This window comes from Ictidomys tridecemlineatus, chromosome 6 (genome assembly GCF_052094955.1).
Source record: "Ictidomys tridecemlineatus isolate mIctTri1 chromosome 6, mIctTri1.hap1, whole genome shotgun sequence".
In the NCBI taxonomy this organism is placed as follows: domain Eukaryota; kingdom Metazoa; phylum Chordata; class Mammalia; order Rodentia; family Sciuridae; genus Ictidomys; species Ictidomys tridecemlineatus.
In genome coordinates, this window is record NC_135482.1 from 64295837 (window position 1) to 64316905 (window position 21069).

At 35.3% G+C, this 21069-nt stretch overlaps 1 protein-coding gene across 11 annotated transcripts in view; it reads right to left on the reverse strand.

Annotated features, from left to right (window-relative positions):
• Positions 1-10916: 10916 nt before the first annotated feature.
• Positions 10917-21069, reverse strand: part of Larp4 (La ribonucleoprotein 4) — a 71319-nt gene continuing 61166 nt past the window's right edge. For all 11 annotated transcript variants that reach the window (XM_021726152.3, XM_013358470.4, XM_013358469.4 and 8 more), the window contains 3 exons: positions 17092-17216; positions 16825-16993; positions 10917-15720 (listed from right to left, as the gene is read on the reverse strand). In XM_021726152.3, coding sequence (XP_021581827.2) covers positions 15382-15720; positions 16825-16993; positions 17092-17216 — 633 coding nt within the window. In that variant the 3' untranslated portion in view covers positions 10917-15381. The remainder of the gene's footprint in view (positions 15721-16824; positions 16994-17091; positions 17217-21069) is intronic.

The window sequence follows — 21069 nt, forward strand, 5'->3', positions numbered from 1 at the left end:
AGATGAGAAGAGTTGATTAATATTTCTATTTCAACCTTAATCCAACATGCAATGAGTAACAAGTGGTAAGAATAAACAAATAAAGCTTCCTTTGGAGGAATACAACTTGTAGGAAATAATACAAAGGCAAATACAAAATTATCCAGAAAACAATAGTGGAAAATAGATGAAGCATAGGCAGGAAGGTTCTGTATTGTCTTTACAATTTTCAGGTAAATTTAAAACCACTCTAAAATAAAAAGTTTATTTAAAATTAAAGAAGTACCAGGGGAAAATAAAAAATATTTCCAAAATACAGTTAAGCAGAGAGAGTAAAAAGACAGGGCCACCTATTATACTGCTGCTTTAGGACACAGTAACATATCCTATGTCATTTTTTTACAAGAAAAATATGGAGCTCAAGTTCCTATGAATTCTTTCATGCCCTATAAGATTGTATACTTTTATTGCATAGATAGAATCCGTAACCATGTAACTATAATATATGTTTGTGTGTGTGTGTATCCTTCTGCAGCTATGTGTAGTTCTAAATGATTTATTTTATCTGCTGATTGGTATTCCATTGTAAGAATATATTTTAATTTATCCCTATGGGACAATAAGGATTTTAAAAAGCCTTTTGTTGTTGCTTTTATCTTGTTTTTTTGGTATTTTAAAGTTGCAAGAATATTATTTTTTTTTAATTTTCTTTTTTTAATATTTATTTTTTAGTTCTCGGCGGACACAACATCTTTGTTGGTATGTGGTGCTGAGGATCGAACCCGGGCCACACGCATGCCAGGCGAGCGCACTACCGCTTGAGCCACATCCCCAGCCCCTACTATTAATTTCTAACAGCTGAATTTATAAATTAAATGTTATCCTAGGTATGTATATATAGAAAAAAACCCCACAGTTTTTGTAGGGTTGGAATGTATCCCCTCATGGATAAGGGATACAACTGTATTCAACAAATGCTTTCATAACAAATTTATTTAGGAAAACAATGTTAAAACTTTCATAATATGGGGCTGGGGATGTGGCTCAAGCGGTAGCGCGCTCGCCTGGCATGCGTGCGGCCCGGGTTCGATCCTCAGCACCACATACCAACAAAGATGTTGTGTCAGCCAACTAAAAAATAAATATTAAAAATTCTCTCTCTCTCTCCTCTCTCTCCTCTCTCATTCTCTCTAAAAAAAAAAAAAAATTGACTTTGTTGATAATACTTATAGGGAGAGTGAGTTTAAAAAAAAAACAAAAAACTTTCATAATACACCAAAATAAATTCTGAATGCATCTGAAAGCTAAAATTAAAAAGTAAAATTATTATAGTACTAGAAGAAAATAGAGAAAAATACTTAATAACTTCATGATGGGAAAGACTTCCTGAGCAAATCATACTAGAAAAGGATGACCTCAAAAAAAATTTTAGGGCTGGGGATGTGGCTCAAGCGGCATGCGTGCGGCCCGGGTTCGATCCTCAGCACCACATACAAACAAAGATGTTGTGTCCGTCGAAAAAAACTAAAAAATAAATATTAAAATTCTCTCTTTAAAAAAATTTTTTTAAACTACAAGTCTTATACAAATTAGGGGCTGGGTATCTAGCTCAGTCAAAATCAAATGGAAAAAATAATACTAAAATGCAAGAAAGAAATTTATTCAGCATATTCATACTAGAAAGACAAGAGGATTAGCATCTTTAGACCTATCTTCAGGAATACTGACATGAGCTTCAGATTAAGTAGGGTACTGAACAAAATGTGGGCAAGAAGCATGCATATTTAAACTGTGTTCTGGTTGATCATTATCAGCCATACGAAAGTTACTATTGCCTGGGGTAGTTTCAACTCTTGTCATAGGACATTTATTGATGAGATATCTTCCTGGAATCTAAAGTAACTGCAAGAGAGAATGACTCAGAGAAAAAGACAAGTCAGAAAGGCAGTTAGGCCTTCAGGTTTAATGCAGTGACTAGAGAATTCTACATGCCTCACCAGGAGTTTTGAATAGGATGGCAGCTGGCAATTGACAATCTGTTGATTATGATGTCCTTGAAAATACCTTACTTACTCCTCCTTCAAGAAAGAGGATTACAAGATTTAGACCAACATTCCTTAAATGATTAACATGTCTACATGCAGAGTTGAACAAGAATCTGACCCAAAGTTTAAGTAGAAAGGAGACAGAAGCAAATACAAAGTGGAGGCAGAGTCAATGTGGTGGCGAGTGCCTATAAACCCTACAACTGGGGAGGCTTAGACAAGAGGATTGCAAATTTGAGGCCAGCCTGGGCAATGTAGCAAGACTCTATCTCAAAATAAAAAAAACAAATAAAAAGGACTGGAGATGTGGTTCAGTGGTAAAGCACCCCTGGGTTCAATTCTCAGTACCACCAAAAAAATTAAAAAAAAAAAAAAAAAGAAAGAAAGAAAAAGAAAGGCAGAGATTCTGCTTTAATTGCCCATCAAATATCTCTGTAGGCCCAAGTGAAGAGTCCACACTTTTAACAAAGCAGTTTCTAAGTTCCTATTACAGTAGAGCACTTACCTAGAATGTACAAGGGCCTGAGTTGACCCCCAGCTCCATAAAACAATAAAAACGAGTGGAAAAGAAACCATTACTGATTAATAAACACTTGAAAAAATCTAAATATTTATTAGAAATCAAGTAAATAAAATCTTAGCAATAACAGGTAAATAATCCCTAAATTTTTATGTATCGATGCTCAGAGTTGTATGTACATTAATCTCTGGGGATCATAAGATATAAGCATCATAATAAAAGCTAGAATTGCTAAAGGTAATTTGTCCTGTTGTGTGAAGTGATTAATTTGGTAGACACTGGGGAAGAGAATTCTTACCTCATCTGAAAGTGGCTGCAGGGACTCATAAACATTTAACTGCTCTGGTCATTTTTCCTGTCACATGGAGAGATCCCACTCAAAGGAAAGAATCTAGCCCAGCACACAGTGGTGCATGCAAGCTTCCTAGTAGCTTGGAAGACTGAGGCAGGAGGATTGCAAGTTCAAAGCCTGCCTCAGTCTCCTCAGAAACTTAGTGAGGCCCTGTCTCAAAATAATAATAATAATAATGGCGGCTGGGTTTTGGCTCTGTGGTAGAGCACTTGCCTAGCATGTGTGAGACACTAGGTTTGATCCTCAGCACCACATAAAAAAAATAAAAGTTATAAAAAAAATTAAAAAATAAAAATAAAAAAGAGCTAGGGGTTGGGGATGTGGTTCTGGTTAAGTGCTCTCAGGTCTAAACCCAATACAAAAAAAAAAAAAAAAGAAGAAACCAATATGCATCTAGCAAGTCTGGACATGGGAATGAAAAATTGGGGAGATAGAAATAGATGGAAAGACAGGAGCTAGGGTAAGAAGACTGATTAAATATTTTAAGTAGACCACTAGCATCTCTCTCCTTGTTTTTCAATCTATTTTCAATCCTATGAGCTTCCATTCATACTCTGTTGAATGTAGTTGGTAATAGTTAGCACTAACTACCTCATTATGAATGAAGTTCAAATGGACCTTTTAGACATTTTATCAATGTGGCATTTATCTTGAACACTCCTTTTAATTTTTTTTTCTCCTTTTTCTTCTGCTTCTCTTTTCAGAATATTTAATGCCAGTGTATTTTGCAAACTCCTTTCTCTGACTATTCTTCATGTTCTATTTTTCTGTGTTTTACTTTGAAAAGTTTTTGATTATGGCCAGTTGTGGTAGAGCATGACTGCAATCCTAGCACCCTGGGAAGCAGAGGCAGGAGAGCAGGGGGATCACAAGTTTGAGTCCAGTTACTGCAACTTAGTGAAACCCTGTCTCAAAATATAAAATAAAAGGAATAGGGATATGACTCAGTAGTTAAGACCCTCAGGGTTCAATACCTAGTACCAAAAAAAAAAAAAAAAGAAATTTTTAATAGTGCCAAAATACATAACATAAAATTTATCGTCCTTAACAGTTTTAGGCACTAGTCACATTTTTTTTTAAGATTAGGGTCTCACTGAGTTGCTTGCAGCCTTGCTAAGTTGCTAAGGCTGGCTTTGAACATGAGATCCTCTTGCCTCAGTCTCCTGAGCCACCTAGTCATTTAAAAAGAAATAATTTGCAGTGTTGGGTATTGAACCCAGAGCTGAGCATATGTTAATAAGCATGTACTTTACTACCTAGCCCTACCTTAACCACTTTAAGGGTATAATTAGTGTTAAATAAATTCATATTGTTCTTTAAAATCATCACCACCATCTCTCTCCAGAACTTTTGTCATGTTGCAAACTAAATTCTATATACCCATTAAAAAAATAACTCTATTCCTCCCACCAGGCCCCTGGCAAACACCTTTCTATTTTTTTGTCTCTATGACTACGACTACTTTAGATACTTCAGGTAAGTGGAATCATACTATTTTGTCCTTTTGTGACTTATTTCACTTAGCATAATGCCCTCAAAGGTCAATTGTGTTGCAGCATATGTCAGAATTTCTTTTCTTTTCTTTTTAAAATTTTCTTAAGTATTTCTTTCTTGGTTCACAAAACCAAGATGAAAGTAGAGATTTCCCAAGTACCCCCTCACTCTATACATACATATCCTTTCTCATTCTCAACCAGAGTGGAACATTTATTACAACTGATGCATCTGTATTGACATACCATTATTACCTGAAGTTTATAGTTTACATTAGGGTTCATTCTTGGTGCTGTATATTCTATGGGTTTGGACAAATGTATAATGACATATATATACACACACTATAGTATTATATATTCTCATTATACTTTAAAAATTGCATGCAAGAAAAAGCACTCTACCAACTGAGCTATATCCTCAGTCCTATACTATCATTTTATTGCTCTAAAAATCTGTGCTCCACCTATTCAACCCTGCCCTCTCTTAACTCCTAGCAACCACTGGTCTTTTTACTATTTCCATAGTTTTACCATTTCCACAAAGTCATATAGTGAGAATCCTTTTCAAACTGTTTTTTTTCTTTCTTTAAATTTTATTTATTTATTTTAGTTGGAAACAATATATTTTATATTTATGTGGTGCTGAGGATTGAACCCAGTGCCTCACGCATACTAGGCGAGCACGCTATCACTGAGCCACAACCCCAGCCCCTGTTTTTTTATTCTTTCCCTTAATAAACATTTCCTTACTTTTTAAAAAGTGGTTCTGGGGATTGAACCCAGAATCTGGCACATCTTTTTTTTTTTTAATTGGTTGTTCAAAACATTACAAAGCTCTTGACATATCATATTTCATACATTAGATTCAAGTGGGTTATGAACTCCCATTTTTACCCCGTATACAGATTGCAGAATCACATTGGTTACACATCCACGTTTTTACATATTGCCATACTAGTGACTGTTCTATTCCGCTATCTTTCCTATCCTCTACTATCCCCCCTCCCCTCCCATCTTCTCTCTCTACCCCATCTACTGTAATTCATTTCTCTCGCTTGATTTTTTCTCTTTCCCCTCACATTCTCTTATAGGTTATTTTGTATAACCTCTCCTTCCATTTCCATGCAATTTCCCTTCTCTCTCCCTTTCCCTCCCACCTCTTGTCCCTGTTTAATGTTGATCTTTTTCTTATGCTCTTCCTCCCTGCTCTGTTTTTAGTTGCTCTCCTTATATCAAAGAAGACATTTGGCATTTGTTTTTTAGGGATTGGCTAGCTTCACTTAGCATAATCTGTTCTAATGACATCCATTTCCCTGCAAATTCCATGATTTTGTCATTTTTTTAGTGCTGAGTAATACTCCATTGTGTATAAATGCCACATTTTAAAAAATCCATTTATCTATTGAAGGGCATCTAAGTTGGTTCCAGTCTAGCTATTGTGAATTGTGCTGCTATGAACATCGATGTAGCAGTATCCCTATAGTACGTTCTTTTAAGGTCTTCAGGGAATAGTCCGAGAAGGGGAATAGCTGGGTCAAATGGTGGTTCCATTCCCAGCTTTCCCAGGAATCTCCATACTGCTTTCCAAATTGGCTGCATCAATTTGCAGTCCCACCAGCAATGTACAAGTGTACCCTTTTCCCCACATCCTCGCCAGCACTTGTTTGACTTCATAATGGCTGCCAATCTTACTGGAGTGAGATGGTATCTTAGGGTGGCTTTGATTTGCATTTCTCTGACTGCTAGAGATGGTGAGCATTTTTTCATGTACTTGTTGGTTGATTGTATATCCTCCTCTGAGAAGTGTCTGTTCAGGTCCTTGGCCCATTTGTTGATTGGGTTATTTGTTTTCTTATTGCTTAATTTTTTGAGTTCTTTGTATACCGTGGATATTAGGGCTCTATCTGAAGTGTGGAGTAAAGATTTGTTCCCAGGATGTAGGCTCTCTATTTACCTCTCTTATTGTTTCTCTTGCTGAGAAACTTTTTAGTTTGATTAAGTCCCATTTGTTGATTCTTGTTTTTTAACTCTTATGCTATGGGTGTCCTATTAAGGAATTTGGAGCCCGACCCCACAATATGTAGATTGGAGCCAACTTTTTCTTCTATCAGATGCAGAGTCTTTGATTTGATATCAAGCTCCTTGATCCATTTTGAGTTAACTTTTGTGTGTGGTGAGAGAAAGGAATTCAGTTTCATTTTGTTGCATATGGATTTCCAGTTTTCCCAGCACCATTTGTTGAAGATGCTATCCTTCCTCCATTGCATGCTTTTAGCCCCTTTATCGAATATAAGATAGTTGTAATTTTGTGGACTGGTTTCTGTGTCCTCTATTCTGTACCATTGGTCCACCCGCCTGTTTTGGTACCAGTACCATGCTGTTTTTGTTACTATTGCTCTGTAGTACAGTTTGAAATCTGGTATCGATATACCTCCTAATTCACACTTCCTGCTTAGAATTGCTTTTACTATTCTGGGTCTTTTATTTTTCCATATGAATTTCATGATTGCTTTATTTTTCTACAAGAAATGGAGTCTGGCACATCTTATGCAAGCACTCTACCACTGAGTTTTATCCTCCATGCCCCTTTCCATGAGCTTGATAGCAATCAGTTGCAGCAATACCATTTCTGAATCCTGAGGACTTTCAAAATTATTTTGTTTCTACTTATCAGGATGAATAGAGTGAATGTTAAAATGATCCATTTGCTCTGTAGAATTTGCTGAGGTTTTGTCATCAAAGCCTCAGAAGTGGACCTTTTTTGGAAAAGGCAGGCCTGTTTTTGAGTGACTTTGGTTTATTGGGGCCAGGCACATCAGTACACATCTGCAGTCAGATGCACAGGAGGCTGAGGCAGGATTGTAAATTTGCAATGAGCCTAGCAACCTAGCAAGGTCATTTCAAAAGTAAGGGTTGGGGATCTAGCTCAATAGAATGCCCTTGGGTTCAATCCCCAGTAACATAAAACAAAAACAAAGAGGGAAAAGGTTTGATAGACATGCAAGTTCTATAATCTTCCAAGTCATATTTATTGGTGTTGCATGATTTCTAGTTCATACTTGGTTTGCTTACAGACATAAAATCAGTCTATTTTAGAGATCCAGAAAAATGGCAAGTCAATGTTTTCTTCTGGTTATGAAAAGGTTAACATTCCCTCTATAGTATGTGGCTAACCTTACTGGTGAGGTCTGGCAACATTATAAATCTTAAATGAAACTGTCAAATCTCTGCATTTGGTTGGTGAAGACAGTCCAAGTGGGAAATAGGATTATTACTGAGACAAAGGATGCAAAAATTGGACTGGGGATATGGCTCAGTGGTAGAATTCTTGCCTAGTATATGTCAGACCCTGTGTTTACCCCTAGTTCCACAAAAACTAAGATGCTATAGAGAAAGGGGAACAGATTTAAAAACAAATTTTAGCACTGTCCCTAACAGTCACTTTTTAAATTACCTGAAAAAAAAACCAAACTGTTTTTGAGTCATGATCACAAAATAATCCTGCAGAAACAAGCATAATCATTTCAAAACTACTCATAATTTTTTCCTCCTAAGGGTTCTTTGCAATGTAATACAATCACGGTAAATGGCACCAACGTCCATCTAGTTCCACACATCACAAATTTGTCAGTTTTGACACCTTCCTTTTCCTGTTTTGAAATGGGATGTCACTAGGTCACTGAGGATAGCCTCAAACTCTGTAGGTACATGCCACACAACTAGTTTATCTTCCCCCATCTAATCCATATGCATCCCTGTTGATTGCATTATTTTTGCAATTCAACTCTCCCACTCTGCTACATCTGTTATCAGGCCTAACCTACCTGGTCTCCCACAAGTTCTCAATAATATATATTTCAAATTCCAAGAGCCTGGGGCTGGGGATCCTCAGCACCACATACAAACAAAGATGTTGTGTCTGCCGAGAAGTAAAAAATAAATAATTTAAAAAAATTCTCTTAAAAAAAAAATTCCAAGAGCCTGGTTTTTGCCTCCTTCTCTAGCTTCATCATAGAAAACGTGTTATCCATCAAGTATCATTTGGTTTCAGCCTCCCCCAATCTAATTAACTCCTTCAGGGATCTGTTCTCAGTAACTCAAAGGACTGTATCCCTGTACCATTCCCAACTTCAATCCACTTTGAACTCCAATTTTCAAATTATTTCTTATTAATCTGTTCTTATTTTGAAAATACAATATGGGCAGGGATCAAATTTTTGCTACCCAGTATACTACTTGGAAAATCAGCATGTGACACTGATTAAATAGCTTCAGTACTAAGTCATATCTTTGATGTTGATAAATCAAACTGATATTTACTTATCTATGCAAATTTGAAATGCAAATCAAAATTAAGATTTAAATGCATCATTCAAAATACAAATGCATGTTGGGATGGGGATGTAGTTCAGTCAGTGGTAGAGTGCTTGCCTGGCATGCCCAAAGCCCTGGATTCATCTACAGTACGCAAGAAAAAGAATTAAAAATAGTATGTGTAAAGACAAAAACAATCACTGGAGGCAGTGGCAGGAGGATCACAAGTTTGAGGCCAGCCTCAGCAACTTAACACTCAGTTAAAAAAATAAAAATAAAAAAAGAAAGGGGAAGGATATATTGCCCCTGGGTTCCATCCCAGTACTGCATCCTACACACACACACATCCCCCAAAAAGGGAGAAAAACAAAGATAACAAAGATAAACAAAGATATGTAATATTGGGAGGGCTGGAATCTTACTATGTAGCTCATTAAATTTGATACAGTAGGTATACAAGAGAAATCAGAGAAGAACAGAAAGTTACAAGACTTGTGAAGCCGGGCACGGTGTATCCTAGCAGCTTGGGATGCTGAGAAAGGAAGATTGCATTCAAATCCAGCTTCATCAGTTGATTGCCCAAGTTCAATCCCTGGTACCTGCCGCCCCCCCTCCCGCAAAAAAACCCCTAACAGCTACTAAAACTGAATTCAAAAAACATAAGTTTGTGGAGGCTGGAGTCTTGGCTCAGTGGTAGAGTGCTCATCTAGCATGCATAAGGCACCGGGTTCAATCCTCATACCACATAAAAATAGTGTCCACTTAAAACTAAAAAATAAAAGTGTGTAGCTTTCTCTAGCAAGATCAGGCAACATTAGGAAGTCCTTATTTGGGATTAGTCTAGAACTTGATTACAAACATTTTAATAGTGGAATTCGTGATTTAATGGAGGTATACTCTACCACTAAGCTACAAACCCAGGTCCCCTAACTTCCCCACCCCCCCTTTTTTAAAGAGAGAATTTTTTAATACTTATTTTTTTAGTTTTCGGTGGACACATTTTTATTTTTATGTGGTGCTGAGGATCGAACCCAGCGCCCCACACATGCCAGGCAAGCGCGCTACTGCTTGAGCCACATCCCCAGCCTCTCCCCATAATTTTTTAAAAAGCATTTTATTTAGTATACATGGACACAATTTTTTTTAAATATTTATTTTTTAGGTTAAGATGGACACAACACCTTTACTTACCTTATTTTTATGTGGTGCTGAGGTTCAAACCCAGGGCCTCGCCAGTGCTAGGCGAGCAGTCTTCCACTGAGCCACCAACCCAGCCCCACAATCTTTTATTTTTATGTGGTGAAAAATGAACTCAGTGCCTCACACACGTGCAAGGCAAGCACTCTGCCACTGAGAAACAACCTCCCCCCACACCCTTTCCCTTTTTGAGGTAGATCTAACTTGCTGAGCTGGCATAGAATTTGTGATCTGAATGCCTTGGCCTCGCAAGGTTCTGGGGTTACAGGTGTGCCCCACTGCACCCAGCAAATACTATTCTATGTGATATGGTTGTTTTAAAAATTATATTATTTTTACATTACAGGCACATGACTGAAGTCCGAATGTCTCAGGAGGCTGAGGCAGGAGGATTACAAGTTCAAGGCCAACCCAAGAAACTTAGCAAGACCCTGACTCTAAAATAAATAAATGAGAATGGGACGAAGCTCAGTGGTAAAGTGCCCCTGGGTTCATTTCCCACAATCCCTCCCAAACAAAATAGTAAATATTTGTTTTATTAGCAATACAGTATATTCAATAAATGTCAAACTATCACCTTAATTTACAGATGACATCTCTTCAAATGCCTGAGATCTACTTAGCTTTTTTGTCTTTGCCTAAGGGGAAAAAAAAGAAGCTAAAAAGCTAAATTTTCTTTATATTCCCCACATACTCAAGAAAACCCCAGAGGTGGGCTGGGGATATAGCTCAGTTGGTAGAGTGCTTGCCTCACATGCACAAGGCCCTGGGTTCAATTCCCAGCACCACACAACAAAACAAAACAAAAAACACCCAGAATCTTAAACAGACTTTACAGTTCTCTACCCTTGTTTTGAAGATAAAATTCCACATTCCCTGCTCCAGAAAGAAATACACAATCAAAAACATGAAATTACAACCAGAGAACTAGAGAGTGGGCAAAACATAAAATGATTAAAAAGTAAATTCAAGTAGTCATGACATACCCCACCTGGAGAAAACAAAACCAGTCCTGCTTTTTAGTAATTTTATTATTTTTTCTAATATTGTTACTTTAATTTCCCATAGCACCTTGGCAACGTTGAAAACAAATACAAATACAAGGATGTACATATTTTAACATTTTATGCAAGAGCATGTGTCACCATTTTTTGGAGGGACAATTCTGACAACAGTAACAAACCTAAGCAATGGACAATCTAGAAAGCCAGATAAATGGTTCTGATCCCCCAACCCCCAACATTTAAGATATGCCATTCAAGGGACATTTGAAAGTTTCTTTTTTTAAAAGGGAAAAAAATAAGGTTGATATGGATAATTCTTTACATATACTAATCAGTATGCTGTGCTACAAAACTGAAAATAAAAATATTTAATACACAACCTGTAGATATCTGAGCTGCACTTTTAGGAGATGTCTACCATAGACTAATAAAAACTTCTTATCTTTAAAAATAAAAATCATTTAATAATCAGGTGATTTTCAAAAGAATTTATTCTCAAGTTTAAAACAAAATTTCTTTTAATTTAAAATGTCTTCATTCAGCTAATGAAATGAAATGAAATGTCCACGTCTTCTTCAAAGATCAGACTAGCTACAAAAACATGCAGAAAAAATTCTAAATTTGAACTAGTAGCCATCATATTTAAGGAAATATATATATAAAAGAGGAAAAAATCCATCATATATTATATCTAAGAATTAATAAATCCCTCAAAAGGAGTACACTGTCTCTTTTTGAGTTTTACCTTTTCCATAAAAAAAGACCAACCTAGTTCTTTTAAAATATAGTTAATATATATTGCCAATACAAATAGAGTGTTAACCCCAGTGTTTTTCAACTGTGTTAAGGTAAACCAGTAGACATTTAAGCCAAAAGACTAATTAATTATTAAGGCCATAACTAATAAAAACTAGAGAAAATATTCAGTAACTTTTAAATACTACTTCCTGTTCCAGCAATATTCTTGTTCTCATTTACATTAGTGAAGAGACTATATTCCATTATTAAACCTTTTGTAAAGCAAGTGTGGTTATTTAAAAAGGAAAGCAATGTGAAACAATATTCAAACTAAGTTAAGAAACTTTAGGAACTAAAAATAAATTAGTTTTTGTTTGTTGTAGTTGTTTTTTGTTAGTTTTAATTCGAAGAGCTGGGGATCAAACCCAGGGCCTTGCTATGCTAGGCAAGAGCTCTACCACCTAGATGCATTCCCCAATCTCTGCAGGAAACAAAAATAAATTAGAATTCTTTTGTCATTGATCACCTGCAAATTAATCACAAGAGACAAGAACTACTTTTTATCAAAGATCAACGTTCCTTCAAAATGAGGGTGAAAAATATTTAGATTGGACCATTATTTTAAATGCTAGTGTCTATATCTGGCAAAACTAGGATGATCAAGATTGGAGACAGTTCCTAGATATTATGAAAGTCCTAATTATCAGGTAGAAAACGGAGGCAGGTTTTGCAATGTCTCTATGTACCTTCTACATGAAGTACAAAGTGATCAACTTGTATGACTTTTGGTCTTTATGCAGTTAAGAACTGTGGCTGATTACTGTATCAAACATTCTGTATAATTCTATCTATTTTCAGCCTCCAGCAGTTCAAGGAAATGTTAGGCCAAAAGGATGAAAAGGAGGAAAAAAACTGAGACTTCAATCATTCTATCTTCAGAAGCAATAAATAGTTAAGTATAATAAACACCCACCTTCATCAGTTAAGAGTAATGCTGGGAAAAAAGCCAACAGTTTCACACAACTCACTGGCATCACGTAATATAAACATTAAACCTGTTGCAATAAAATAAATGCTAAATACATTCTGTGAATATATATATTACATATATATATGTATATATGCAAACACACACACACACTCTCCCCTATACATGCCATCAAATGGCAATGATTAGATGTAACAAGGCAAATTAAACTAAAAAACACTATATTTAAAGAAATTAAAAAATGGTCATGTCGCCTTAAAAAAAAAAAGTCACGTCTTTAACATTTTTTACTTTAGATTACATTTGGAAAAAAAGCAAGAATATGATTGGTTCCTTTAAAAAGAACTCCTTTCTTGTGTTCAATTATAACCTTTAGGGGGTAGGGAATATACCTCAGTGATAAGAGTGCTTGCCTAGTTTGTGCAAGGCTTGGGTTCAATCCCGAGTACCAGAAAACAAATAACCCTTTAGATTTTTTGGAGTTGGTGAATTAAAAAGTCACATAAGCATACGAATAAAAGAAGCCTACAACTTTGACATATATTAAAAAAAAAAAAAGTAGTAGGAGTAATGTTTAAGTGCAATAATTAAGCTTATAATCCTTACCAAGTGATTTTTACAAAATGTTTATTCTTTTAATTCCAATGCACTCACAGGGGGTTAACACTTTGTTTCATTTCCACCAACTGCAGCATTATGTAAGTAAACCAAAATAAGCACTTTTATCATAGATGTAAGCCAATGATTAATAAAACTTTTTTTTAAAGGACTAAACTCCCCCCAAATTTCAGCAAATTTTATTGTATGTCTCTTTTAGAAGTTGATTTTAAAAATAGTGTGTAGAAAAGTTTCAAACTGTGTAAATATATTATACCATGTTATCAATCTACCAAATCAAAAGCAACTGCCAAGCTAAATAATAAATTACAAAGAAATAATAATTCTGGCTTGTACAGAAATGTGCAGTGTTTTCAAAGCTCTTAACAGTTACCCACTAATACAAATCTCCAAAGCTTAACTTAGAATTGAAAGGAGTTTCACAGTAACATTTTTAACCTCCATTTACATTCACTTTAATATATTACTAAGATGTTTATTCTATGCCACAATGGTGCTTTCCAGTGTTCACAATTTACAGTTTCAATTTGTACATATGTAACTCACTAACATAAGGGAAAGTTCTTCCTGTTACAAACTATCCCTAAGAAGAAAATTAAAACCCCACCTTACATAGAACTCTGAACATGGTATGACTTAAAAAACAGATTAATGCAACATGGTTTTTAATATTTTAGCCATTTTCTAAATACCAGCATGTAAACTTGCCTATTTAATATATGACAGCTACAATTTTATTCACTGAGAAATTCTGCATCAATTTTATTTAACCATCTTTATCACCTTATAAAAATCTTTTGACTTGCTGTTTCTGTTTCAGTGAATTCCAAACTGTATATATATATAGGTTGTTTTTTTTTTAAATTTCAAGACGAAGGAAGCAAGGTGATAGATATCACTGCAAACAGAAAAAAAGTCCCCCCCCAATTAAGCCTTTATAAAAATTTTCTCTTCTACACTATTTAACACTTTAAAAAAGTCAGTTAAATTGTTTAATCTTTAACAATAAACAAAATATTACTGGAGGGTCAGTCTGCCCCACCTTTCTGGGACCTAAAATTCTGAGTATGTGAACAGAATAAAATACTTCAGTGTTAAATCCCCAAATTTATAACTGTTATACGATTTGACTGGATTAATTAAAACGTACAGAAACATACAATTCAGTAGGTGGTTGGTTATTTTACTTTTGGGGGTAGGTAGTCAAAAAACAAAGAGTAACAAATGAAATAGCAAAAAAGTTTTGTTTCCCATCTTAAAGGTGAAGGGAGGGGTGACAACAGATCACAGGGCAGTTTAAACCTTTAAAATCCATTGACCTATCATTTCAGGTCCAAGATGAATTTCTGAATTTTTTTGAATAGCCCCCATTCTTTCCTTGAGTATCAAACTGATTGGTAGTCACATCTCCAAGTACAATTAGAGCTTAACAGTCTGTAGAATGAAATATTAATAAAGTTGAAAAGACAGACTAAATTCAAACTAGAATAAAAATCTACTCAAGTATTACATTCAGTTTTCAAATCATTTACTAATATGACAACAGATTTGGCTTAAATCACTCTTGCACACACTCACAACCACAGACACCCCAATCACTGATCTGCTCTGCAACACAAGGCCATATAATCAGAGATGACATTCTCCAAGCCAAACATTAAATAGATTAAAAAAAGTAATTTCTAATTTTTACAGAAATGCTTCTTCAAAAAATATTTTCTTACTCCCTCATCTCCTATACTGAAGGATGTATACTGCTTTTTTTTTTGTTGTTTTGTTTTAATTTCTCAAGCTAAATCTGAACACTCAAAATTGATTCCAGGCAGAAAATCTTTGTAAATTAAAATCAAAAACAAAAATAGAAAAATTATATTTTATATATGTGTATATATATATTTATATATATATATATATATGTATTTATACTGATTGGAAGCCTCCAGCATTTTAAAATCACTTTAGAGATGAATTTTGGGATTCTACTCCTCACAATTCCAAAATCCATAATGATTTAAGGATATATTTTGTTTCCTTCCTGGCTACCCATTCCCCTCCAAAACAGTTCAATATAGCCACGGCTCAAGTTTAATGGGAAGAGAGAAAGTTTTTGAATAGTTTTGCTTTTTGATTTTACTTTGGTGATCTGGGTGGCACATATTGCTCTTTGCCATTACGTCGAGTCACTCCCTGAGGTATAGCCCTATGGCTAAACTGGCGTCTCTGTTCCCTGATTTTTCCAGATGCTCCCCTGGGAATGGTATTGCCTCGGAAGCCAGAATAATCCTTACTAGCCCTTGCTTCTGGCTTCTCATGTGATTTCTCAATGGACTTCTCAGGAGCTCCAGTCTCTTCATTTTTGGTGGGAGACACAACATTGGAGCGAAGTTCCCGTAGTGGCTGCACAAGAACTGGAACTGGCTCTTTAGGGGGCTTCTGGCACACTTCGGCATAACTTAACTTTCGAGGTTCCTTTTGAAGGGATAAGGGGAAAAAAAAAACTTACAATAAACATTAAAGTACAAAAAAGGATATTTTAACCACAGAAAAACATAAGTCACTTTCTAGGTAAGGGCAACAGATATTCTTATATACACTAATGCTGTTAAAGTGATTAGTATTATAAACTTAAAAAAAAAAGTGTTGAAAAAAAGAAGTCAGGGCTGGGGATATATCTCAGTTGGTAGAGTGCTTGCCTCACATGCACAAGGCCTTGGGTTCAATTCCCAGCACCACAAAAAAAAAAAAAAAAAAAAAAAAAAAAGTTTTAGAAATTGATCCATGATATAATTATTTTACTTAAGAAATATATATGCAATGAAATAAAATGGATCCAACCCCTCCTCTTGGTATAAAGAACCCTGAGAAGGAACATGTATGGCAGAAATCATACTTTTCTAACATTACTACTATCATCATTAAGATAAAATGTACTATTCTATAAAAAATAAAGAACTGTGCTAAAATGCTACTAGTTGTATCAGTGAAAATATTACTGGTAAATTTTGTGTCCCCCACCCCATATTTTCCCAATCATAAAATTATGAAATTGAGGGGGTTTGGGCTGTGGCTCAGCAGTAGCCCATTTGCCTGGCATGTATGAGGCACTGGGTTCAATTCTCAGCACTGCATATAAATAAAGATGTATAAATAAATAAAGATGTACCAACAACTAAAAAAATAATACAAAAAATTATGAAATTGATTCTGGTACTGAAATACAAGTAGGAATAGTCCTTAATGGCTTTCAAAGACTTATTAGTGCCACATAAACAACAAGATGAATTTTAACAGGGTCAAATCTCTTTATGATAGCCCCAAACTGGCAAATTCACCAAAACCTGGATGAGATGCTTTTCTGCTATGAGCAGAAGAAAAAGAACGAACGAACAAACCCAAAGAAACTGAATAGTAAATTCTTCACTCTTCAACATGACTAAAACTTTCCATTTCTTCATAGTGACATTTAACTCCTTTAATTTCTTTCAGATGTAGCCAGTCTTACTTTGAGCTACTTCCAAAAATATATAATCTATTAAATTTTTTTCTAACAAAAACTAAACTCTTCCAAGTTACCTGTATGGTCATAGCTCCGGATGCATTTGTGTTACTATTACTTGGTGAAGCAGTATTTGCCCGTGGTGTCTTTGCAGTGCTTGGGGAAGAAACTGGTATAGTCATCTGATTGAGAACATCCTTCTGAACAGTGGATTCCTCTATTGGATCCTTTTCTTTCTGAGTTGTGCTATGGAAAAAAGAGTTTGGATTTAGAGAACAAGAACTACTGAACTACCAATGAGAAGAAAAAGTCATGCTAAAGATTTTTTATACTAAAACTTGTACCTTAATGCAGGAAGCTCAGCTGTACATGGAGGACTTGTACTCATACTGAGTTGCAGGGCAGAAGTACAGTCTGTTTGCTCATCTTCTACAGGCACTGGGCAACTAACTCTCAAGTCTTCATTATCCTTAAATAAACAGATATTCAAAATTACATTTAGACATTTTTCTAAATAAGATGTACAAATGGCCAATAAGCACATGAAAAAGATGATCAACATCATTAGCAATTAGGGAAATGAAAATCAAAACCTGAGAAACCCATATATACCTACTAGTATGGCTATAATAAAAAAGACAGAAATCAACAAATATTGGAGATGATTATGGAGGTACTGGATCTCTCATACATTGAAAGTAGCAATGTAAAAAAGATGAAGCAGCTTTAGAAACCAATCTGGCAATTCCTCAAAAAATTAAATTATATGACCCAGCAATTCCACTTCTATATACACACCTAAGAGAAATAAAATCACACCTGATTTTATTTCTCTTATCTCATATAGACAGGGGAAAAAAAGGTTTACACAATTAAAAAAAAAAATATATATATATTTTAGATGTAGTTGGACACAATAACTTTATTTTACTAGTATATTTTTATGTGGTGCTGAGGATAGAATCCAGTGCCTCACACATGCTAGGCAAGAGCTGTACCACTTAGCCACAACACCAGCCAATACAAAAATTTTTATATTCACCGTAGCATCAACTGATGAAGCGGGGGGAAATGTGGTATATTAAAAAACAGAATATTGTTTGGCAATAATAAGAATGAAGCGCCTGACACAGAAGCACAGACCTTTAATCTCAAGACTCAGGAGGTTGAGTCAGGAGGATTTTAAGTTTGAGACCAGCTCAACTCTGAGACCCGGTCTCAAAATTAAGAAAGGGCTAGTGATTTAGCAGAGTGAAAAGGCATCCCTAAGTTCAATCCCCATTACCAAACAAACAAAAACAAAAAGGAATGATGTACTTATATCGCTTCAAAGTGAAGATTTTCTGCTAAGTAAAATAAACCAAGTCACAAAAAGACAAATAATGTATGATTTCATTTATTTGAGGTACCTAGAGAAGTCAATAGAAACACAAAGTGGAAATATAGTTGCCAGGGGTTAAGGGTTGAAGGAAACAGGAAGAAGCTCAATGGATATACAGTTTTAGTTTTATCTGATGAATTCTAGAGACTGGCAATGCAACAATGTGCATGTACTTAACCACTACACATACACTGGAAATGGCTAAGATAGTAATTTTATATTGTAGGTATTTTACCACAAAATAAATATGTGTGTGTGTATTTTATATATATATTTCTGATAAATAATGGGGACACTTTACCACTGAGCTATATCCTCAGCTCTTTTAAACTTTGAGACAGGGTCTTGCTAAGTTGCCGAGATGGGCCTGGAAATTTCGATCCTCCTGCCTGCTTCCTGAATTATTAGCATTACATGTGTGTAACACCATGCCTGACTACCAATTTAAAACAAACAAAAAAACCCAACAGGAACAAAAACAAGGCCCAGAATTTAAAACTGATGAATGAAATAAAAGATATAACAGATTTAGAGGAGGATATTTAGGAACACTTCGTAGAAAACATAGTTGAGAACAAAAATAAAAATCATAATAGCCAAAACAAGATACAAAGTTCAACCTATAAGATCTAATGCCATATTAGTCTATCAATGAATGAAAAAGAGCCATACACCAAAGACACATTATCATGAAGTACCAGAGAAAAATAAAATACGCTCTAATTACCTTCAAAGAAAGGTAAAATTTACAGAAATCAGAGCCCCTAGACTTAAATAAAGGTATTATGTCCATCTACAACTAAAAATGTTAAAAAAAACAAACAACCCTATGGAAGCTGGATGATTTTCTCAGCAAGATATGATTATATCTGAATTTAAGAACCTGCTTTTACCTTTTAGACACCAAAGAATTAAAAAGAAGTCATTAAAGTGAAAGAATTTACATGAATTTTTAAGACAAAACTCTGAGAATATGCCAAACACTTTTGATTCTCAACTTTAAAACAAAAACACACCCTAAGACCCAGCAACTTCATTTCTCTCTCTCTGTATATATATATATATATATATATATATATATACACACACATCGTAGACAACGTTCTTGTTCATATAAAGATTTGAATATTTTTAAGAGCATTATTCATATTGGCAAAGAAAGCTACAATTTCCATCAACAGCAGAATGAAGACATAATTTCATTTAGATATTTACAAATGGGCACAATGCACATTATATTGTTTAGGGCAAACTAAGAGCTGCAACCTTTTGGCAGGCTCCTCTTTTAAGTTATAAAGGGCTGCAGAAATATATATACATACATAAAACCAGGAAGTAGTACAAAAAGCCTAGAAGATTTACAATTTACCCCTTTTCAGAAAAAGTTTGCCAATCCAGAATGGTAAACTAGAAAAGAAAATTATTATCATAAAGTTATATCTAAGTAGAAGAGGGGGGAAGGAGAACCTCAAACAGGAAGAGGATACACATGTGCTTCTAAGATACTGAGGGAATTTACAGTCCACAATTGTAGGTTGGGAGTACATGGGTAAGTACACTTCATTATTATTATGATTATTATTATTTTTTTAAAAGAGAGAGTGAGAGAGAGGGGGACAGAGAGAGAGATAATTTTAACATTTATTTATTTTTTTCTTAGTTCTCGGCGGACACAACATCTTTGTTGGTATGTGGTGCTGCTGAGGATCGAACCCGGGCCGCACGCATGCTAGGCGAGCGCACTACCGCTTGAGCCACATCCCCAGCCCCCATTATTATTTTTAAAAAATGTATGTGTCTGTCTCTCTCACCAAATCTGAGAAGTTATAAAACAAATCATTATTTTATATGGTGCCCAGAAAAACACTGCCACTTATATTTTACATTTTAATTAACAGCCTGATTTATTCAATTACTTTTTTGGTACTAGGGATTGAAGCCAGGGCACTTTACCACTGAGCCATATCTCCAGTCCCGTTTTACATTTTGTTTAGAGACAGGGTCTTGCTGAGATACCCCAGGCCTCTTAAGTTGCTGAGGCTGGCTTTCTTTGAACCTGCAATTCTGCCTCAGCCTCCTGAGCTGCTGAGAAATGGGCATGTACCACCATGCCTGGCTGACAGTCTAATTTTTAAAGATGATAAAATGTGAAAAAAATGTATATCTTAGAATTAATAAAATAACTACCATATTTCAAGATATTTTAAAAAGAGGGCTGACAGCAAAAAAAGAAAAATATTTTTTTGGGGTGTGTGTGTGTGTGGGGTGGTACCAGGTGGTACCACATCCTAACCCTTATTTTCTATTTTATTAGAGACAAGGTCTCACTGAGTTGTTTAGTGTCTCGCTAAATTGCTGAGGCTGGCTTTGAACTCTCTATCCTCCTGCCTTGGCCTCCCAAGCCGCTGGGATCACAGATGTGCACCACCGTGCCCAGCTGGAAAACAATTTCTTACAGAGAATACTATCAAAAGATGAACTACAGACCAAGTATCAAAGCAGAAAAACATTTACAGAATCTAAGACTTAGAAATTTATACCTCATGACTACTTGTTCAGGAAGTTCTAGAAGATGTGACCAGTCATAATACAGGAAAATAAAAAGAGGAAGAAGGGGATCCAATAAAGGAGACTAAGGAAAACTTAACAAAATGGTGAAGGAATACAGAGATATGAAAAATTGTGTCCTATATGTGTAATAAGAATTGTAATGCTTTCCACTGCTGTCCTGTAGTTAAATAAAACAATTGAAAAAATAATAATAATGGTGAAGGAAGTCCAAGAAACAGCCATATACCAGGCCACTGAGAATGTATAAGAAAAAGAAATAATTACAGCGTACTCTGTCATTTATGTTTTTTTAAAAAAATATTTATTTGGGGTTGGGGCTGTGGCTCAGCAATTGTGCACTTGCCTGGGAAGTGTGAGGCACTGGTTTTGA